Below are 18475 nucleotides of genomic sequence, written 5' to 3' on the forward strand. Positions count from 1 at the left end.
AGGCCCAGAGACCTGACAATAAACATGTAGAATACTGGGTTGACGTGCCATAAAGTTTGTTCAAATGAATGACCTTGACCTACATGCAAGGTCACATGGTTAAAATATGCTTAAATCTTTAAATGACATCTGAATAACGAAGAGGCCCAGGGACCTGAAACAAAACAAGTAGTATTCTTGGTTGACGGGCCATAAAGTTTGTTCAAATGAATGACCTTGACCTACATGCAAAGTCACATGCGTCAATATGCTTAAATCTTAAAAGACTTCTAAATAACCAAGAGGCCCAGAGACCTGACAATAAACATGTAGAATACTGGGTTGACGTGCCATAAAGTTTGTTCAAATGAATGACCTTGACCTACATGCAAGGCCACAGGAGTCAATTATGCTAAAATATTAAGGACTCCTGCTATACAAGAGGCTCAATGACCTCATTAGTCTCATAGGTCTACAAAATTAGTCTAAATGAATAAAACTAGCCTACTGAATCAGGTTAACATTTGCATAAGACTTTGATCGACTTCAAACTTTCATTAGATATAGGTGATCGATACAGGCCCATTTGTCACTTAGACACATGTGTTAAAAAATCACAAATCAGCAAAGTTCACAATTACACCGAACATAAATATAATTCCACTTAAAGTAATCTTTAATCTATTTACTTTTATAGTTTTACTCAGACCTTTCTGGGCTCTGAGTCAGTCTACTATATTTGGTAGCGATGTGAACCATGGTTTTGGTACTACTATATTTGGTAGCGATGTGAACCATGGTTTTGGTACTACTTTCATGTAGTATGTTATAGCGCCGATTTCTAAGGTTTTGGAGTCGGACTTTGCGTGTCCTATCTTTTACTAGTGACATCACGTATATGGCTGTTTAAAACATTGGCAGTTTCAACGTAGTTCGAAGCAACGTCTCCATCTGATGTTGTAATTTCGTTTGGTCGTTAATGGAGTCTCTCGCGCTTCTAAAGAAAATGATACGCGCAACCTCAATGCAGTAAAACCTACTGGTTAAAACCGTCAAATGAACGTCATTTGCTCCATGGCCGGTGTGACCAAGCAAATCCAATGGCCATTATGAATGGAGGCCATCCTCTCGTGAAGGCTCTGAACAAAGTTATTGACGTCAGATGTTCGTCCGCCATGGTAATGTTAGTCGCGCTAGTGTCTGGGCCGGTACGGTTCCGATTTATTTTTGTCCTGATAATGCTGCCGAATGATAATCCATCCCGTCAAGATTCTGCAGCGCCCTCGTGATTCCGCCGAATGAGCGTCTATCCCGTCAAGATTCTGCAGCGCCCTCGTGATTCCACTGAATGATCGTCTATTCCGTCAAGATTCTGCAGCGTCCTCGTGATTCCGCCGAATGATAATCCGTCCGGTCAATATTCTGCAGCGTCCTCGTGATTCCGCCGAATTATCGTCCATCCCTTCAAAATTCTACAGCGCCGTCGTGATTCCGCCGAATGATAATCCATCCCGTCAAGATTCTGCAGTGCCCTCGAGATTCCGCCGAATGATATATTTATAATCCACCCCGTCAAGATTCTGCAGCGCCCTCATGATTCTGCCGAATGATCGTCTATTCCGTCAAGATTCTGCAGCGTCCTCGTGATTCCGCCGAATGATAATCCATCCCGTCAAGATTCTACAGCGTCCTCGTGATTCCGCCGAATGATAATCCATCCCGTCAAGATTCTGCAGTGCCCTCGAGATTCCGCCGAATGATATTCTGCAGTGCCCTCGTGATTCCGCCGAATGATAATCCATCCCGTCAAGATTCTACAGCGTCCTCGTGATTCCGCCGAATGATAATCCATCCCGTCAAGATTCTGCAGTGCCCTCGAGATTCCGCCGAATGATATTCTGCAGTGCCCTCGTGATTCCGCCGAATGATAATCCATCCCGTCAAGATTCTACAGCGTCCTCGTGATTCCGCCGAATGATCGTCCATGCCGTTACGATTGCCCTCATTATTCAACCTAGTGATTAATCATCCCCTGATGGCTGTAATAGTTTGCGGAATGGTCGTTAGTATTTTGTGATTTCGTTCAGTGTTCGAGTTGGTCGTTCATCTTGTTAGGACCACAATGATTGTTCGTCCTCTCTGTCACAAGTCTCCTTTCCGAGATGATTGCGATAAATTGTCAATTTTATCATGATTTTACCGTCTCGGCGTTGATACTGGTGCCAATGGTCAGCTCTGCTGTGATATAATTCGTCTATCCCGCTTTACGTGTCCCGATTGATCTTGACCGACGTTAATCCGTCATGAACTTGAAAAGAGACCATAATTTCCATCATATTTCCGTGGATGCCAAAGGAAAATGTCGAGTAAATCCGCCGAATTTGGGAAAGTGTCTAGAATCGCTCTTTTGATCGAACTCGTTAACGGTTAACGCCGTAATTAACTGTATGGAATGGTGCTTACTGCTTAGTCTTTATCCTCGTCAAATTCGTCAAGTGACCGCCATCCCGTGATCGCTGTGGCGGTGTGAATCCATCATGGATCCTAAGTGAGCTAGCGTTACGTCAACGATCTCTCCAGCGTGTATTGCTGTCCCGTTTGTGCAAGGACTCTCTAGTTCCATCATTTGTCGCTGAGTGAGCGTTCATTGCATCATGACTACAATCTGAAGAAAACATACAACGAATAATACGAGAATATCGAAGTGTAAATGAAGCATAAACATAATCCATGTTCGATAAAACGATGGCAGAATATCAACAAAGTGTGTAATTGCATGGATGTCATTGAAACTGAATGTAAAGGAGAATAGGACCATATGTTCCAGATGTGTAAGCGTCTTCTGCTTAATGGGTCACCATCAACACTCGTTTTGGTCGTTGTCAAGTCTATTCATACTGATGGTTGATTCTGTCACAAATGCTGTATCACGTCTTCGCAGATATGGTCTTCCAGTCGCGTAATCACCAGATCCGGTATACCATTCACATATCTATTTTAGATTATGTTAAGCTGTTAATGCCGTGATCGTACAAGGACAGGCGTGATCCGCCCTTCTTGACTTCACGGTAATAATTCCAATGTGGACTTAAAATGTCCAGGTCACGTTTTCCATTGTGTACTACCGGTCTGTGCGGATGTTTCAAAGAAGCCTGAAAGTCAAAAGACCATCTGCGCGTCGGGTATTTTCATAAGAATTTAAACGCAAAGTATAATGTTTGATGTATCGAAGATATAATAGCTTACCATATCATAAATAAAAATTAAATATCTTACATGAAAAACACTGATGTGTAGTGTGACTACTGAACCGCTACATCTATTGTAGTTCTCCAAAAGGAGGTGCGGTGGACTACCTGGGTCGATTTAACTTAGAATGTCAAAATAAAGGCTACTTTCAATTTCACAGTAACATTCTATATTGAAGCAAACGGAGGAAGGTAATTTGTATAATATTTTACCTCGTGTGGTTTCCTCTTTCGAGTGAGGTAAATACCTGGATAGTGACATAATATCACAGGTAGATTTTAGTACTGATGTAATCATTGACGTCAAAGAAAGATATTTTTAATATATATATATTACTACATAGCACTACATCACCAAAACTACAGAGAAAACAAAAGGACGGCCCTTTAAAATGGCAGGTGCTATAGAAGGCTATGTACATGTAATTGTTAACTGCCGCTGTGATCGGCTTTACGTAAATAAAAACATGTGTTGGTTGGGAAGCAGACAGATCTACCTAATACCCGATTATACAGTTATTTGACGGGGCTTTAATTCGTCATACCAAAATGTTAGTGACACACAACCTCACCTAATATCGCAACAATAACGTGATCTATTTAGCGATTTATGTACTGTTTTATAGACCCCCAACACACCCTCGGAGTTCTACCGCGTTCTTCTAGAGTAAAACCACAAAAGGTACCCGTACGTGCCACATTTAACCAACTAACGAGAGGTATAGTATACGGAAATTCTTGGATATTAAGTTCGGGAAGACTGGCTGTGATCTGGTGTATCTACATTATGAGTAAGTTATCCGAGTCCATTTATATATCATTTCCGAAGGAAAAAAATTGTGGTCGAACCATTCTTCCATTGCGATAGTGAGTCCAAAGATAGGTAATTTTACTAGTAATCCAAGTGTTATTTATGAGGTTTTTTTTTTACATCTTTCGTTAATGTGTTAAGTGCGTATTTTAATATACATAGTTCGATACTATCATTACGGTAATATACCGATTGAAGTAGTTCTACTTAGTTAGATTGTATATGTTTTGTGGATCATTTTGTATTCGTCATTCTTACTAAACCTGTCTATTTACCTGTTTATTGATAAACATTTCTATGCATTTCATTGTTATTTGGCCTACATCACAGATGAGTAATCAAATATTAAAATTAATATCCCACATACGGACTGGTACAAGAACAGCGGGTCTCGTCATAGGTAGTCATTTAATAGCATTCTTCTGGTTTTGTTTTGTTTTTTGTTTTGTATTTTTAGATTTTGAAGTCTGTTAATGTGATTTCCATTGATGAGCATTGGTATTTTATCTTTAAAGTGACCATCCCAAACATATTTTTAATTTGTAATTACCCTCCTTCATTGACATGACATCGTATAATTAGTTATTTACTGAACTGTGTAGAATACAATCGATCTATATATAATACACGTGTATACTACATTGTTTTGGGAAGCAAATATCACCTAACAGATTATTTCCCTTTCGAACGTTGTTTCTGGAAGTAAATTGCAGGTAAGTCGTACGCACCCACGTGTCTCATTTGCATGTATTGTTCGGGTGGCGATATACTTGCAGTACGTGTGACATGTCGTCTGCTAATCCTTCGTCAGATCGCTAGCATGTGAGGTGTTGTAAACATGGAGACAGACATTTTAACCGATTTTCTTTCAGATTCTGGCACCCGCAGAGGATTTTCTGTGATTTAAGTAAGAACTTGGAATTAATGTGTGGTGAATTCATGTGTTCAACGGTTCCATAGTGCCCCTCTAAGCATTACAACATGCCGTCCAATTCTGACAGTGTGAAGGTGGCCGTTCGTGTCCGGCCATTCAATCAGGTAATGTATTGTTTTAGATTTATTACTGAAAATGTAAATAGTTTATGTATAATAACGAAGACCATGTAGCGAAGTCCGTGACTATGTACACACGTTAGGGACTAATGGTGTCAGATATGACTACACGGGCGAGGTAGATGAGCAATTGTATCGGCAATCTGTACCTGTCTAAACACAGGTAACACGGGTAAAATAGCAGGGCATTCCATCACTCTATTGTTAACGTCACTCAACGAAATCAAAACAGATAAATAGAATATCGCTAAGGCTGTCGAAAGGTAGACAAACATCTAAACAATACACTATTGTTTGTTACTTACCGGCTAATTAAATAAATATGTTAAAATTCATTTATTCCTAATAACACATATATGATTTCATTCCAACCCTTCCCCCTGATTTCTCTAGATCTTGACTTAACTTTGGTCACAGGTACCTTATCACGATTGAGCCAAACATGTACACTAAAATATCAATTAACAAATCGTATACTTTACTGTTTCTCATTGATATCAGACAGAATTTAGTTTCAATTCATTGCAGTAACTTAAATTTGTGCTGAATGCATAATTCATGAAGCTAAATTAGGCACGGTTTAAACCACAGTTTTTACATTGAATTATGACTGTGAATTCATACATCCTTTTACCATGGTTTACAAATAATAAAAACTAACACTACCTAGCTGAAATTTGTAATTTTTATTACTAAAGCACATATATGTCATGAAATATTACTCAAATAGAATCGTAATATTTCAGAAATATCTGAGTCTCCAAACAACCAGTGAAGTGGTTCAGACTCGTTTCAGATTATAAATCCCATATTTTGTATAAAATAAAACAGTTTTAGCAACTGATGATATTACTGACAACCTTGTTTGAATTGGTCAGTTCTGAAGGTCTGTCCGGATGCATTAAGAATCAATATAGGGTAGCATTGCTTTTATTTACTTTGTTGGCATTTGTCAATAGAATTTGCATAAGGAATTATAAAAATCATCAAGGATAGCATTTATTTATTATTATTGACATTACTAGTATTAATTTAAATCTATATATTATTTAATTTATTATTATTTATTTTGCTTTAGGGAGAGCAAGGTGCCCACACAATGGTCATTTTACTCCTTGATTATAACCACAGCCTTTTCTCTCATAAAAGGAATGTTTTTATGTGTGAACAATTGATTTTATGGTCAATAACTATTTATGACAGGCACACAGTCACTGTAGAGCCAGAGTGATAAGACACTCGCTTTTGTTTATAGGACCTTATTGAAGATCCCATTGTCAATAAAAAACACCCCCTAAAAGGTGATATGGGCAGTTAAATCAAAAGACCCTGGGTCTAATGTGAGTGAATTCAATGGAAGATAAGGGCTTGAAAAATGGATTACCATTGGTCAGGAGATCAAAATCTTCCTGGTTGTGACATGAAAAGCATTCAGTACTTAGAACTGGACTTTGTGTGACAAGAGCCTTAGCTTTATGATAGGTTGACCTCTTTACCAGTCTAGAAATGTAGCCTTAACTTCATTGTATAACAATTTTAAAACAAATTATAAACTTATATTAATCACCTTTGTTGGCCTGGATGAAAACACAGGTGTTTGATTTTTCTGGAGAAATCCCACAGTCAGGAATGTGACCCCATTCCTTTCCATTTGGGGAAATCACCCGCCATCCAACCATTCAGTAGGCATTAATTGATTCAAATTTAATACTTTGATCATCTAATTAACTTAATAAATTTATCATTTAAGTTATTTGATATTAAGATAAAATGTCACTTTCTTGAGAGGGAATTTGACAACCTTTGTCTCGATGGACACAAATCTGCTGCTGTGAAAAGGAACATCATTTTTAGGTTTGTTAGGTTTCTGGATTTCTTGTTGGATTTAAATTTTGATTTCCTGTTTCCTTGTAATGCAAATCCTAATTTCTGGTCTCACTTGTTGATAAACACTATCAAATATCTTGTTGGGTGAAAATCTCAATTTTCTTTGGTATGCAAAATACTAAATTCTTTTCTTTTGTGAAAATACTTAATTCTTTTTTTTTTCTTCAGTGAAAATCCTAATTTCTAACTCAATAGGTCCAAATCCTATTTTTGCATTTGTTGTGAAGTGGACAAAATGGCTTAAACTCCTGTTTTCTCTTCTTATTGACCCCTTCATTTAAAAGGATCAATACAGCCAAGAATGGCATGCTCCAGCTTTTACATAACTCATTCTTTTTGAAGGACACAATTTCTTTATTGACTGTGGGCCATATTGCCCATTAGCACATATTTCAATATACAAAGTCATAATATACGTGAACAGCAATAGAAATTACAAAGTGGAGAACGAGTTCAGAGTTTGTACATATAGCCAGGATCTTATTGGCTTCGAAAATAAGATTTGCATATACAATTCACTGACATAAGTTATATTAAATATAAAAGTCTATACTTAGTCAAATCATGTACTATTGGTTACATATAATATTGATATAATAACAGTATATTAAAAGCTATGTATTTGATCCAAATGAATGATCTCAACGGTGAGGGAGATGCGAGAGTGGTTGGGGATACCCCTACCAGAAACTCGCACATCCCCCGTTGAGATCAGGCAGATCTGATTGTATGGTGAAATACTTATGTGTATCAAGTTAAAATATATGGAGCGAATGTAGGGGAAAGTGAACAAGTTAAAGACATGCGGCTCGAATCTTATTAGCTTCGAAAATAAATTTGCCTAAACGAGTTAGCTGTTTGATATTATTTACATTCAATAGCTGTATCAATTTAAACATTGAAGGTTTCTGCCAGTAATATTTTTTAATGAGACGACGTCTTAAGTTATTGTACATGTTACATTTCAATATAAAATGGTATTCATCCTCTACTTCAGTCGTTGAATTACAAATTATACAATATCTCTTATGTCGATCAATATTCTTGTAGCGGCCGGTTTCGATTGCTAAAGAATGCGCAGACATACGAATTTTCGATAAACATATTCTGTAATTCATAGGTATATATTTTGTTAAGTAAAATTGAATGGAAAAATTGTCCACAATATACTGATATAAAAAGCATTTAGAAGACTTTTCTAAGAGATCTCTTAAATATTGCCTAGCTTGATCAAAAATTCTTTGACGTATACAAGATAAAGTAGCTTTAGAATTATGTGATGATTGGCAGAGCCATACATCACCAAAACCTAAGGAGCAAAGCAGATCCTTTACACATTGTACCCAATTAAAACATGACCCAGTGTTCTTAGTTAACAAAAAGTTGTACGCAGTATTTAAAATACAATTTTTCGTGTCAAGTAGTTTGAACCAGTATTTTATTATCCTATATCTCCTTGTGTATTCTAAAGGGAAACGGCCAAGTTCCCAGTATACCATTGCATTATTTGTAGATTTTTTAACTTTAAGTAATCTCTTACAAAAATGTAAATGGACCTGTTCAATATCTAACCCTTTGGTCGACCCCCAAACTTCACATGAATAGAATAAAATGCTACTTACATAGGTGTCAAACATACTCAGCATGGTTTTACAATTTAGATTCATGTTTACACATTTAGAAAACAAAGCAAACATAGCTTTACGTCCTTGGTCAGACAATTTTTTTTGTACATTCGTGAATTTATTATTGTATCTAAAGTTTACGCCAAGATAGGAGAAATCGTCAACACAATCAAGTTTTTTCTCGCGGTAAGGCCATATTTCACAGTTACGGATTTTCCCGCCTTTACGGAAAACCATAACTTTTGTTTTCTCAATATTAACTGTTAGTTTCCATTTGTCACAATAAGTTGCGAGATTATTTAATAATTCCTGTAAGCCTTCGACAGTTTCAGAGAACAAGACTAAATCGTCAGCATACAGCATCAGAAATAAGCTTAATTCGCCAAAATCGTAATTTTGGTTACATTTCGATATAAAAAAAGATTCAAAATCATTTACGTACATGGAAAATAATATCGGCGACAAAGTTTCGCCTTGCATTAAACCAATATTGTTTGAGAAAAAATCAGATAAACAACCTTTAAATTTGACACAAGATTTAACATTGTTATAAATTGATTTAATTATTTGAAGAAGCTTGCCCCTGACACCTAATTTCGAGAGTTTATACCATAAATTAATTCTGTTCACATAGTCAAACGCCTTGCGAAAGTCGACAAAGCAACAATACAAACGTTTATTTTCACTTAAGGATTTAGTAATAATAGAGTGTAAGGCAAAAATCGCATCTACAGTGCTTAATCCACTACGAAATCCAAATTGTGCATCTGTAATTGTCTCATAAGTTTCGGACCAACGTATCAATCTTAAATTCAGAATGGACGTAAATAGTTTGCCCAAACAACTTAGCAAGCTGATACCTCTAAAATTGTTGGGATCAGTTTTTACACCTTTTTTATGAACAGGAGTTATTATTGCCACAGACCACTCGGTTGGGAAGTAACCAGAGTTCAAAATTGAATTAAAAAGTGTACATAAAACAGGCATAATTATTTCTTTTCCAACTAAAAAACATTCGTTCAAAATTCCATCTATTCCATGTGACTTGCCATGATTTAAATTATTAATAGCCTTCTTAATTTCATCAATACTAATTGGACTGTCTAATTCCTCATATAATGGGACAGTATTTTCTTCAGAATCGTGATTACAAAAGGTACCAGTTTCATCACCATCATTGGTGGCTAAACCTTTGAAATGTTCAAACAATGTACTGATATTCATTTCTGGACCTGATGACTTGGAAGATGAAAACTTTTTATAGAACTGTTTTGGGTTGTACTTCCTTAGGTATTCAAGCATATCCCCTTCAAATCTAATATACATCCTTTTCTTTGTAAGTTCGGCTAATTTATATAACCTTTTCTTATCAATTAATATTTTATGATTATTTATGGATTTACATCTATTGAAAATATTCAATGCGTTTTGACACATCATGACTATATTTTTTTCTCATTTGATTGATTAAAATTCACTGTATTGAATTTGATTGGTATATATAATGCATTTCTCACTGACAATAAATTTAGAGCTTTTGTAAGTATAAATATATATTATGAAAGAGACACCATATATTAGGATTATTTATGTCACACCACATCAATAGATTTTTATGAGGTTTTCCTAAATTCTTGAAAAGTCAAGTTTTCCCTCAACTAGTACTGTATCAGTATTGACAAATACACAAAGCAAGCAGATGGTTCAGGTCTCTTACTATAAAATATGTATCATGACTAGAACCATAGACTGACTTGTCGAGAATTGGAAAACCTGGAATAGAATTAGCTGAATTATTCATAAAACATGCAGTGTATCAAAACCCAGAAAGGTGTTTACCCCTGTCAGCTCTCATCTGTTTGGGAACATAATTAGTAGATTAGAATAGCTACGTATACATTGTTAAGTTTTCACCTGTTTGGCCAAGATTAGGATAGCTACATTGTTAGTTTTCACCTGTTTGGCCAACATTCGGATAGCTACATTGTTAAGTTTTCACCTGTATGGCCAAGATTAGGATAGCTACATTGTTAGTTTTCACCTGTTTGGCCAACATTCGGATAGCTACATTGTTAAGTTTTCACCTGTATGGCCAAGATTAGGATAGCTACATAGTAAAGTTTTCACCTGTATGGCCAAGATTAGGATAGCTACATTGTAAAGTTTGCACATACCTATCGTCTATATAAAAATGAAATTGGTACAAGTTGCTGTGTTGAAAATGTTAGAAATAGATATAGAAGAATTTTGTCTAACTTTAAAAATGGTTCTCTGCCATTAGCTATTGGAACGGGTAGATACGTCACGCCTACAATACCTTTACAAGAAAGGAAATGTCAATATATTGTACATCAAATTGTGTTTAGGATGAAACTCACTTTTTCATTGACTGCGTTTTTTATTCTGATAGTAGACTTAAAATTTTCGATAAGGCAGAAGCATTATCACAAAATATTAACTTTTCAAATAGTAAAGATTTTTTATGAAAGAATATCATTGACAAAAAGATGTTGCCAAATAACATTGTTTTATATGCATTAGCGAAGACAGAACAGTCTAGTAATAGTGTCTCATAAGCCAAATATGGCTGGATAATGATGTATTTTAATGTTTAAATGAAACTATGCCTATATTCTATGTATAATGTATGTATCGATACATGACACTTTAATAAACGTATCTGAATCTGTATGGCCAAGATTTGGAAAGTTGCATTGTTAGTTTTACCTGTATGACCAAGATTTGGAAGGTCGCATTGTTAGTTTTACCTGTATGGCCAAGATTAAAAATTGCTTGACCACTTCGTTCTAGATCTCTTGCCATTTTGAGTGGAGGGTACCTGGTCTCATTTAAACCCCGGACTATTGGAATACTTTCAGTCTGATATTGTTTTCATCTGTCATTGCCTATATAAACAACCAAGTACATGATTTTAAATCAATACTATACTGAAAAAAACTTGTTACGACTAATTATAGTCATAGACAGTTGTATAATTATCCTGTGAGACACTTAGTTTAGGTTGAAGATTTTAAAACTTGAAGTTGATCCAACTCTGATTTCAATTATGTTAATTCTAATTTGTATGGATGACTATCAGGTGATTTCTTAGCTTTACAAAAATCGTGGCATGCAGCAATACACAGAGATTTAAGCATAGTGCTGCTTGTTTTAAATAAAACAATCTCAAACCTGATTTGAATGATTTTAAAGTTGTAAGTATCATCTGTTTTATCAATTGGAATTTCACGAAACTGGGAACAATTGGAGAACCACCTACAATAAAAAAAATTCATAAGAGGTATCGCAACAGTATTTCAATAGACACCTATGTCTTAGTTTAAGGGCAACAAGTATAACTTTAAATGTGTGGAGCTCCAGCCTTTACTTATATGACTTATGATATAACCTGTGTCAACATTACAAGTACACTTATCACCTCCGTGACAATGAGTGTCACTTTAAGGGCCACCAAGTAATGGGTGTCAATGGTATTGTTTTGGTGGTTTGAGATTGTTTGATTTATCCCGGAGGTGCTGTTATATATCATCCTTCTATAAATAGCATCAATACCAAAAGATGACTAAAAATATTAATTGCAATTTTAAATTAGACATTTAGATGAAGTTATCAAGTTTTTCTGTGAACCATTGTACATGTAATACTACTTGTTTTGATGTTAAATTACATGTATACAAACATGTATCTGTAGTGTTTATTAAGTTCTTTATTCCCTGTAAGTGTGTATAGGTACATTGGATGACAGCCTATCTTGTGTCCATGCAAATTCAAATTCATTTATTATCTCAACACCTATACAGGTATACAGAGATAGACTACAAAATACAATACATGTAAATTTACAATAATATGAAATTTGGTGAACATGCGTGGATATACAGAGGGATGAAAGTATCATAAAGATGTGAACTTATATTTGAATTAAAATATCTACTCAGGGGAACATACGAAATTGATTTTTTTGATAAAGTTACATAACTTTTTTAAGGAAGAGAGTCTTTTGGACATCATGATATCTTGCAATGAAATTACACTATGTCGGATGATTAATTTTTGAGGTAAAAAACTTCTCCTTTCAATATCTAAGGTTGAACATTCAAAAATATAGTGATATTCGTCTCCAATATCTCTTTTATGACATTTCTGACAGAGACGTTCTTCCCTCGGTTTATGTCACCAACTTCCAGTTTCAGAAGAATCTTTTGGCCATTGTACAGCTTGGTTTTGAAGCACAACACAATTGATATATATTTCAAATTCCTAACTACAAGAAAATAGCAGTAAGAATGCTAATAAGCCACCATGGCTCACAAAATACATTTACTTTGGTAGTGCATCTTCAGATACCACAGATGACAGGACATGTCTGTTATTAGTCCCCTACCAGTGAAACAGTCAGCGCTTCATTCCTTGAGGAATTTTCATCAAACTTAATTAACATTGTAAGAAAAACACCTCGGACAAGTTCAACCTTCAGGGTTACTGTTGACCTCCATAGTAAGTTTAAGATGTCAACAAACAGACCTTACTTACGGGGTCTGAGGGCACTGCAAAAGGGGAGCAATTTGACTATTGCTATAAACAACTTCATGTATCTTTGAAACTGTTGAGTTCCCCACCCCCTAACCATATATACCGTAGTATTGCTGGCCATCAAAAGATATACACATTCATACTGTAAAAATAGGCCTTTGAGTCTTTCCCCATCCCTGAAGAATTAGTTCCTTTGTTATATCTTTGAAACCGATGAGATCCCTACCCCATAACCGTATATAGTATTCCTGTGCATCTAAAGATAAACAGATATAAAAAATAGGCCCTGGGGTCTTTCTCCACCCTGAAAGATCTTTGCATTGTTCACTCGAACCAACCAGGTGAGGGATATACATTGTAGGCCCTCTGGGCCTCTTGTTACAAAATGCAATAGACATCAGTGGCTAATCGGAATGGCCTGTGAGATAATATAGTAATAATAATGAATCTTAAAATATTATCCTATTCATGATAAAACCAGATTTTCTCTCTAAAAATATTATGTCTATAACAATTTTCTACCTAAAATGACATCAAGTCTTGTATTAGTATAAGCAAATTGTTCAATTATGCCTTGTTTGTCTTGCTTTGTTGCACAGTTAGTTGGGGAAAAAAACTATTAATTTTTTATCACCAGAATAAGTTAATTAAGAAGATATTTGCATGCTCTTGAACATAAAGATTTGTGTAATTTCTAGATGCATTATCATCCATGGTTTTATCTAATAAGAAAATATGATGGGATTTTCAGATGATTAGGTTTTAAATATGATTGATAACTTCTTTATGATCAGGAATCTACAATATTGTACGAGGTTTACTTCAAAAGATTTAGTGCAAGCTACATGTGTGTAGATGTAACATGGCCTAGGTTTACATTCAATGCTAAACAAATATGACTGCAACTTTTTTAAGCGGCATTGGAATACTTCCAAGCTACTGTAGAATATTCCTCCTTTGTAGACAGATTCAGTAAGGGGGGTGTATAGGAATGACAGGAAAGGTCAAGCAGGTGCATTTGGAATCAGTTTACCAGTCTTGTTAAAGTATTGAATGTGTTTTATACAAGTTCTGATCAAGAAGGATGATCACATTTCAACTTAGTTAAGAAAGACTATACCATACCCATTATGGAAATAGGACATTTTTAAGTATATACATTGGAGACATTTCCAGGCTAAAGGTATTCTAGATAAGTATATTAATCCTGGCATCCACTCAAAGCTCATTTATTCTAAAAGTAACATTGAGCCATTTTTGCTATTTCGCATACATGGGGCATTATGTTCACCTACGTGAGGCTGTGTGTCAAGTACCAAAAGTAGGTCACTCTGACCTACATTTTGACCTTTGACCTATACCAAAGAAAAACCTTGTCTATAGGCTTTACCTTCTACACTAATTAGTCACTAGAACTTCATTTTTGGGGCATGAGTTCACATAGGTGGTGTGGTGGGTTCATCTTACTTGGAGCATGGGTTCACTTGTTTTGAATTTCTGATATCACCTACAAAAATTAGCGATATTCCTGAATTATTCACATTACTATCACCAAATGCAATTTAAACATGGTGAGTCCATCAAAAAATATGTGCAGAATTAGTTTCAGCATGAGTTGAAATTCATTAACAATGTATTCTTTGCATATGAATAATTTTACATCCATGGGGGACTGAAATTCATGGAATTGTCTTCTTTTATCTACTTTCAAACTTACATTGGGTAGGGGTCTCTGATTTCCCAATCCCTGATACTGATATGTGTTACATACTGTGCCCTAGTACTGTATCTGGTCACATTGTTTGTCATTATAAGATGTTTTAACAAATCTGTTAAAATGGTTCATAAAATAGTTCAGGTATCTAAACATCACTTGTCAGGTGTGACATTCTGAGAGACTGTTGTTAAATAGGTAGTCAGCACCACCCTTATCATCTAATGGTATTGTATGACCTCAACAGCTCTCTAAATATTCAGGAATAATTTGCTGGAGATCAAGGGGCTATGTCAATACTTAGTGGTATAAGAGGACCACTTAGCTGGTCCTTGATCCTGTACAGTGGCTACTTTAATTCATGGCACTAGGAAGTAAAAGTCAGGTATACACAAAACCAAGCATGGATCTGGCATAATTTCATCTCGCCTTGACATGAAGCCAGTTAGTCAAGTATCAGTGTATAGACTTGTTATTTAGAGATTAAATACATCTTGAACAGATATTTTGTTGTCAGATGTATCCTTTTTTTTTTATCAATCAGAAGCACAAAATCCAAGTCTTTATGAGCCAAAGACACTTTGAGTAAATTACACAGGTTTTTACGGTACTAAACTGGATCAGTTATCAGAGTATTATCTCATGCAAACAACAAATATAAGTACATTGTTTGGTTAAGGTTATTTGATTAAAAGTATTGAATCTGAATCACTACACATGTATAAGTCTGGACTGATAAGAAAATTCCATTGTGATTCACCTGAGGTCAATCAGGTGAGGCAGGTTCAGCACACCTGTATAGCAGTCAGCAGGGTCCTCTTCATAACCTTGTCAGCTTAGTGCAGCAGTAATTGAAATCAAATTTTGTTTTTAAAATGCTGTCTTACTTTGTAAAAAAATATATCCCATTATTATATTTAATACCATATTAAAATATTAAGGAGTATTTTTTTGTTCTTTTGGAAAATGCATGTAGAAACAATGTATCTAAATCTGTTAAGCAGACCATGCTATTATCCTGTTATCGTATGTTTATTATATTATTATCAACATTGACCAAAATCAATAGCTATTGGTAAAGACATGCATTATCTATACTTGTATCAGGTTCTCTCTCCAGGGAATTCTCAAATGAACCAGCTCCAGGACATATTGATTGGACCTACCTTAATTTGTTGTATTATTAATACTTCACAACATCATTGCTAAACATGAAAAGATAGACAAGGATTAACATGTTTTTAAGAAATGATAAGAATCAAATCTAATCAATGAAAGTTTCTTTAATAACTTATTTTCTGTTTGAATAGGTAATATTTTGGTTGATTGGAAACTATCATTGATTACTGGTTAAAAGTGAATTAATAATTATCAGTTATGTAATCAGTTGGTCAATGTCACATTAAAATTTTCTTAGCATTTTAATGAGATGTTACATTAATTCTATTACCTTGATCCTATAGTTAACTAGCTTGTAAATAAACTCATTTGTTAGATTTATACCAGTCTTAAACAGTTTTCTGACCTCAGCACTACATCAGAAGAAAATAGACAATAATTGATTACGGAAATTTTACATTCAATTTACTTATTGCTTAATTGTTACCAAGTGGTTATCAATTTTAACTAGAAATCCTGAACACTAATTGATTGCATTTGGTAATGTTTTTATGCGATTTTAGAAATTGTAATGATTTAGTCTTTACTTATTATATTTTTACATTTTTGATTTAATATGCATTGAATACATGTCGTATTATACAATTATGGACTTTTTCCTTGGTTAATATGCTCTGATATTAACCAGAATGGAACTAATATTGACCGAGGTGAAGCCGAGGTCAATATGGTTACATTCTGGTTAATATCAGAGCATATTAACTAAGTAAAAAGTCCATAACTGTTTTATTGTATAATCAAAGTATATATGATGAAATGATAAACGTACTCAACTCAAGAAAACAGTCAACATTGTATGAAGTTCGGTGCTGTCTAAAGTCTCAACGTCCTCTGCCACATTCTTTTCTTTTAAATATTCCTTAAACATTTTTACAGCCGAGTCTGTCGCTCTTCTTGTGTTTATGTAATCCTTTTCTGCCATTAACTTGTTGATGTTCTCATCATTTAGAGACGCAAATCGCTTTTTTTAGGACTCGAAGCCGGCGAAACAGCATACGCAGCCATTTCCTATGCGTTGCTATGTTATTACGTAACTTCCGTTTGGGTATTTCCAGAATCTATTTTTAGCGGAGGTGTTATTAACTGGTTTTTCATAATCTATTTTTAGCGCCGGTGTTATTAACTGTTTTTTTTTATATTAACTGGTTTTGCTTTGGAAACCAGTTAATATCGCTATTTATCAAAAGTCACATGTTAGCGATTTAGCCAATGAAAATTTGGATAAATACACATTATATAATAATATAGGTTATCATGAACCTATATGTAGCATATGATCTACTGTGTAAATGATAATGAAATTACATATGTGTATACATCAAAATGGATGCACTATAGATATAAAACCAAGATTTTTTTATAGCATGGAAAAGTGTGTTCCTGCAATACATTATGTATTTGTAAAAAAAAAAAAAAAAATATGCAGTAAAAAAATATCTTAGATTTGCTAAATTTGTATTTGAAATTGATGAAATGTCACATTTGTTTTTTTTCTATTTTAGCTCAGAAGCTTTCTAAAAAGAAAACTTCTCAGTCTTGATTATTGAATCTTGACTCGATGTCATGTCTCAATTCATGTTGCTTTTGTTTCTTCAGATAATAGCTTCAATGTTAGGTCAATTTGTGTATTTTACAGAGAGAGTTTTAATGTTGGGTCAAGTTGCGTTATTTCTTTAATTGTTGTTTTTGACTGTTTTTTCAGAGAGAAAAAAATGCTGGGTCAGCTTGTATAATTTCTATGAAGGGAAATTCCACTACTATAACAGATCCTAATTCTGGCCAAGAGAAAACATTTTCATTTGACCATTCCTACTGGTCACATGATGGCTTCATCGAGGACAAGGATGGAGTCAACAAGTCTGAATCTGACCATTACGCTGACCAGGTGAGAACTTAGTTAGAAATAATGGCTTATTTTTTTTTTAAAGACTGTCTGATATGTGTTGAATTTTACTCTGAAATCATTTATGAATTTATGATTCATTTGATTTATAAATTCAATTTGTTAGTGGCTAAATCCTGATAATATTTTATTACATTGACAGCATTAGACCACTGAAATCGCAATCATTATTTCCTAATTGGTAAAATGTTTACCGTGTTCTTTTTGTTGACAGAGGCGGGTGTTTAGTGACCTTGGAAAAGGTGTGCTGGATAATGCCTGGCAGGGCTACAATGCTGCCTTATTTGCTTATGGCCAAACAGGATCAGGAAAAAGCTACTCAATGATAGGATATGGTCCTAATAAGGGGATAGTTCCCATCACATGTGAGGAATTATTCAAGGTCATAGAATCCAACAAAGACAAGGACAAACAGTTACAGGTGAGTTAATAATAAGTTCAGTATTGTTTCTAACTTGTAGGGATAGGTCCAGGGGAGCTATATTGTTATAACCCCAAACGTCGTTGTCTTTGTGTTACATT

At 34.8% G+C, this 18475-nt stretch overlaps 1 protein-coding gene across 8 annotated transcripts in view; it reads left to right on the top strand.

Annotated features, from left to right (window-relative positions):
- Window positions 1-3810: 3810 nt before the first annotated feature.
- LOC117324084 (kinesin-like protein KIF28P) overlaps window positions 3811-18475 on the top strand; it is a 67991-nt gene continuing 53326 nt past the window's right edge. For 7 of the 8 annotated variants that reach the window (XM_033879715.1, XM_033879719.1, XM_033879718.1 and 4 more), the window contains exons 1-3: window positions 4788-5076; window positions 17753-17935; window positions 18168-18374. In XM_033879715.1, the coding sequence (XP_033735606.1) occupies window positions 5020-5076; window positions 17753-17935; window positions 18168-18374 (447 nt within the window). In that variant the 5' untranslated portion in view covers window positions 4788-5019. Of the gene's footprint in view, window positions 4019-4787; window positions 5077-17752; window positions 17936-18167; window positions 18375-18475 lie in introns of those variants that run through there. The other variant, XM_033879716.1, reaches the window with a different exon arrangement.

The sequence above is a fragment of the Pecten maximus genome, chromosome 3, assembly GCF_902652985.1.
Source record: "Pecten maximus chromosome 3, xPecMax1.1, whole genome shotgun sequence".
Classification (NCBI taxonomy): domain Eukaryota; kingdom Metazoa; phylum Mollusca; class Bivalvia; order Pectinida; family Pectinidae; genus Pecten; species Pecten maximus.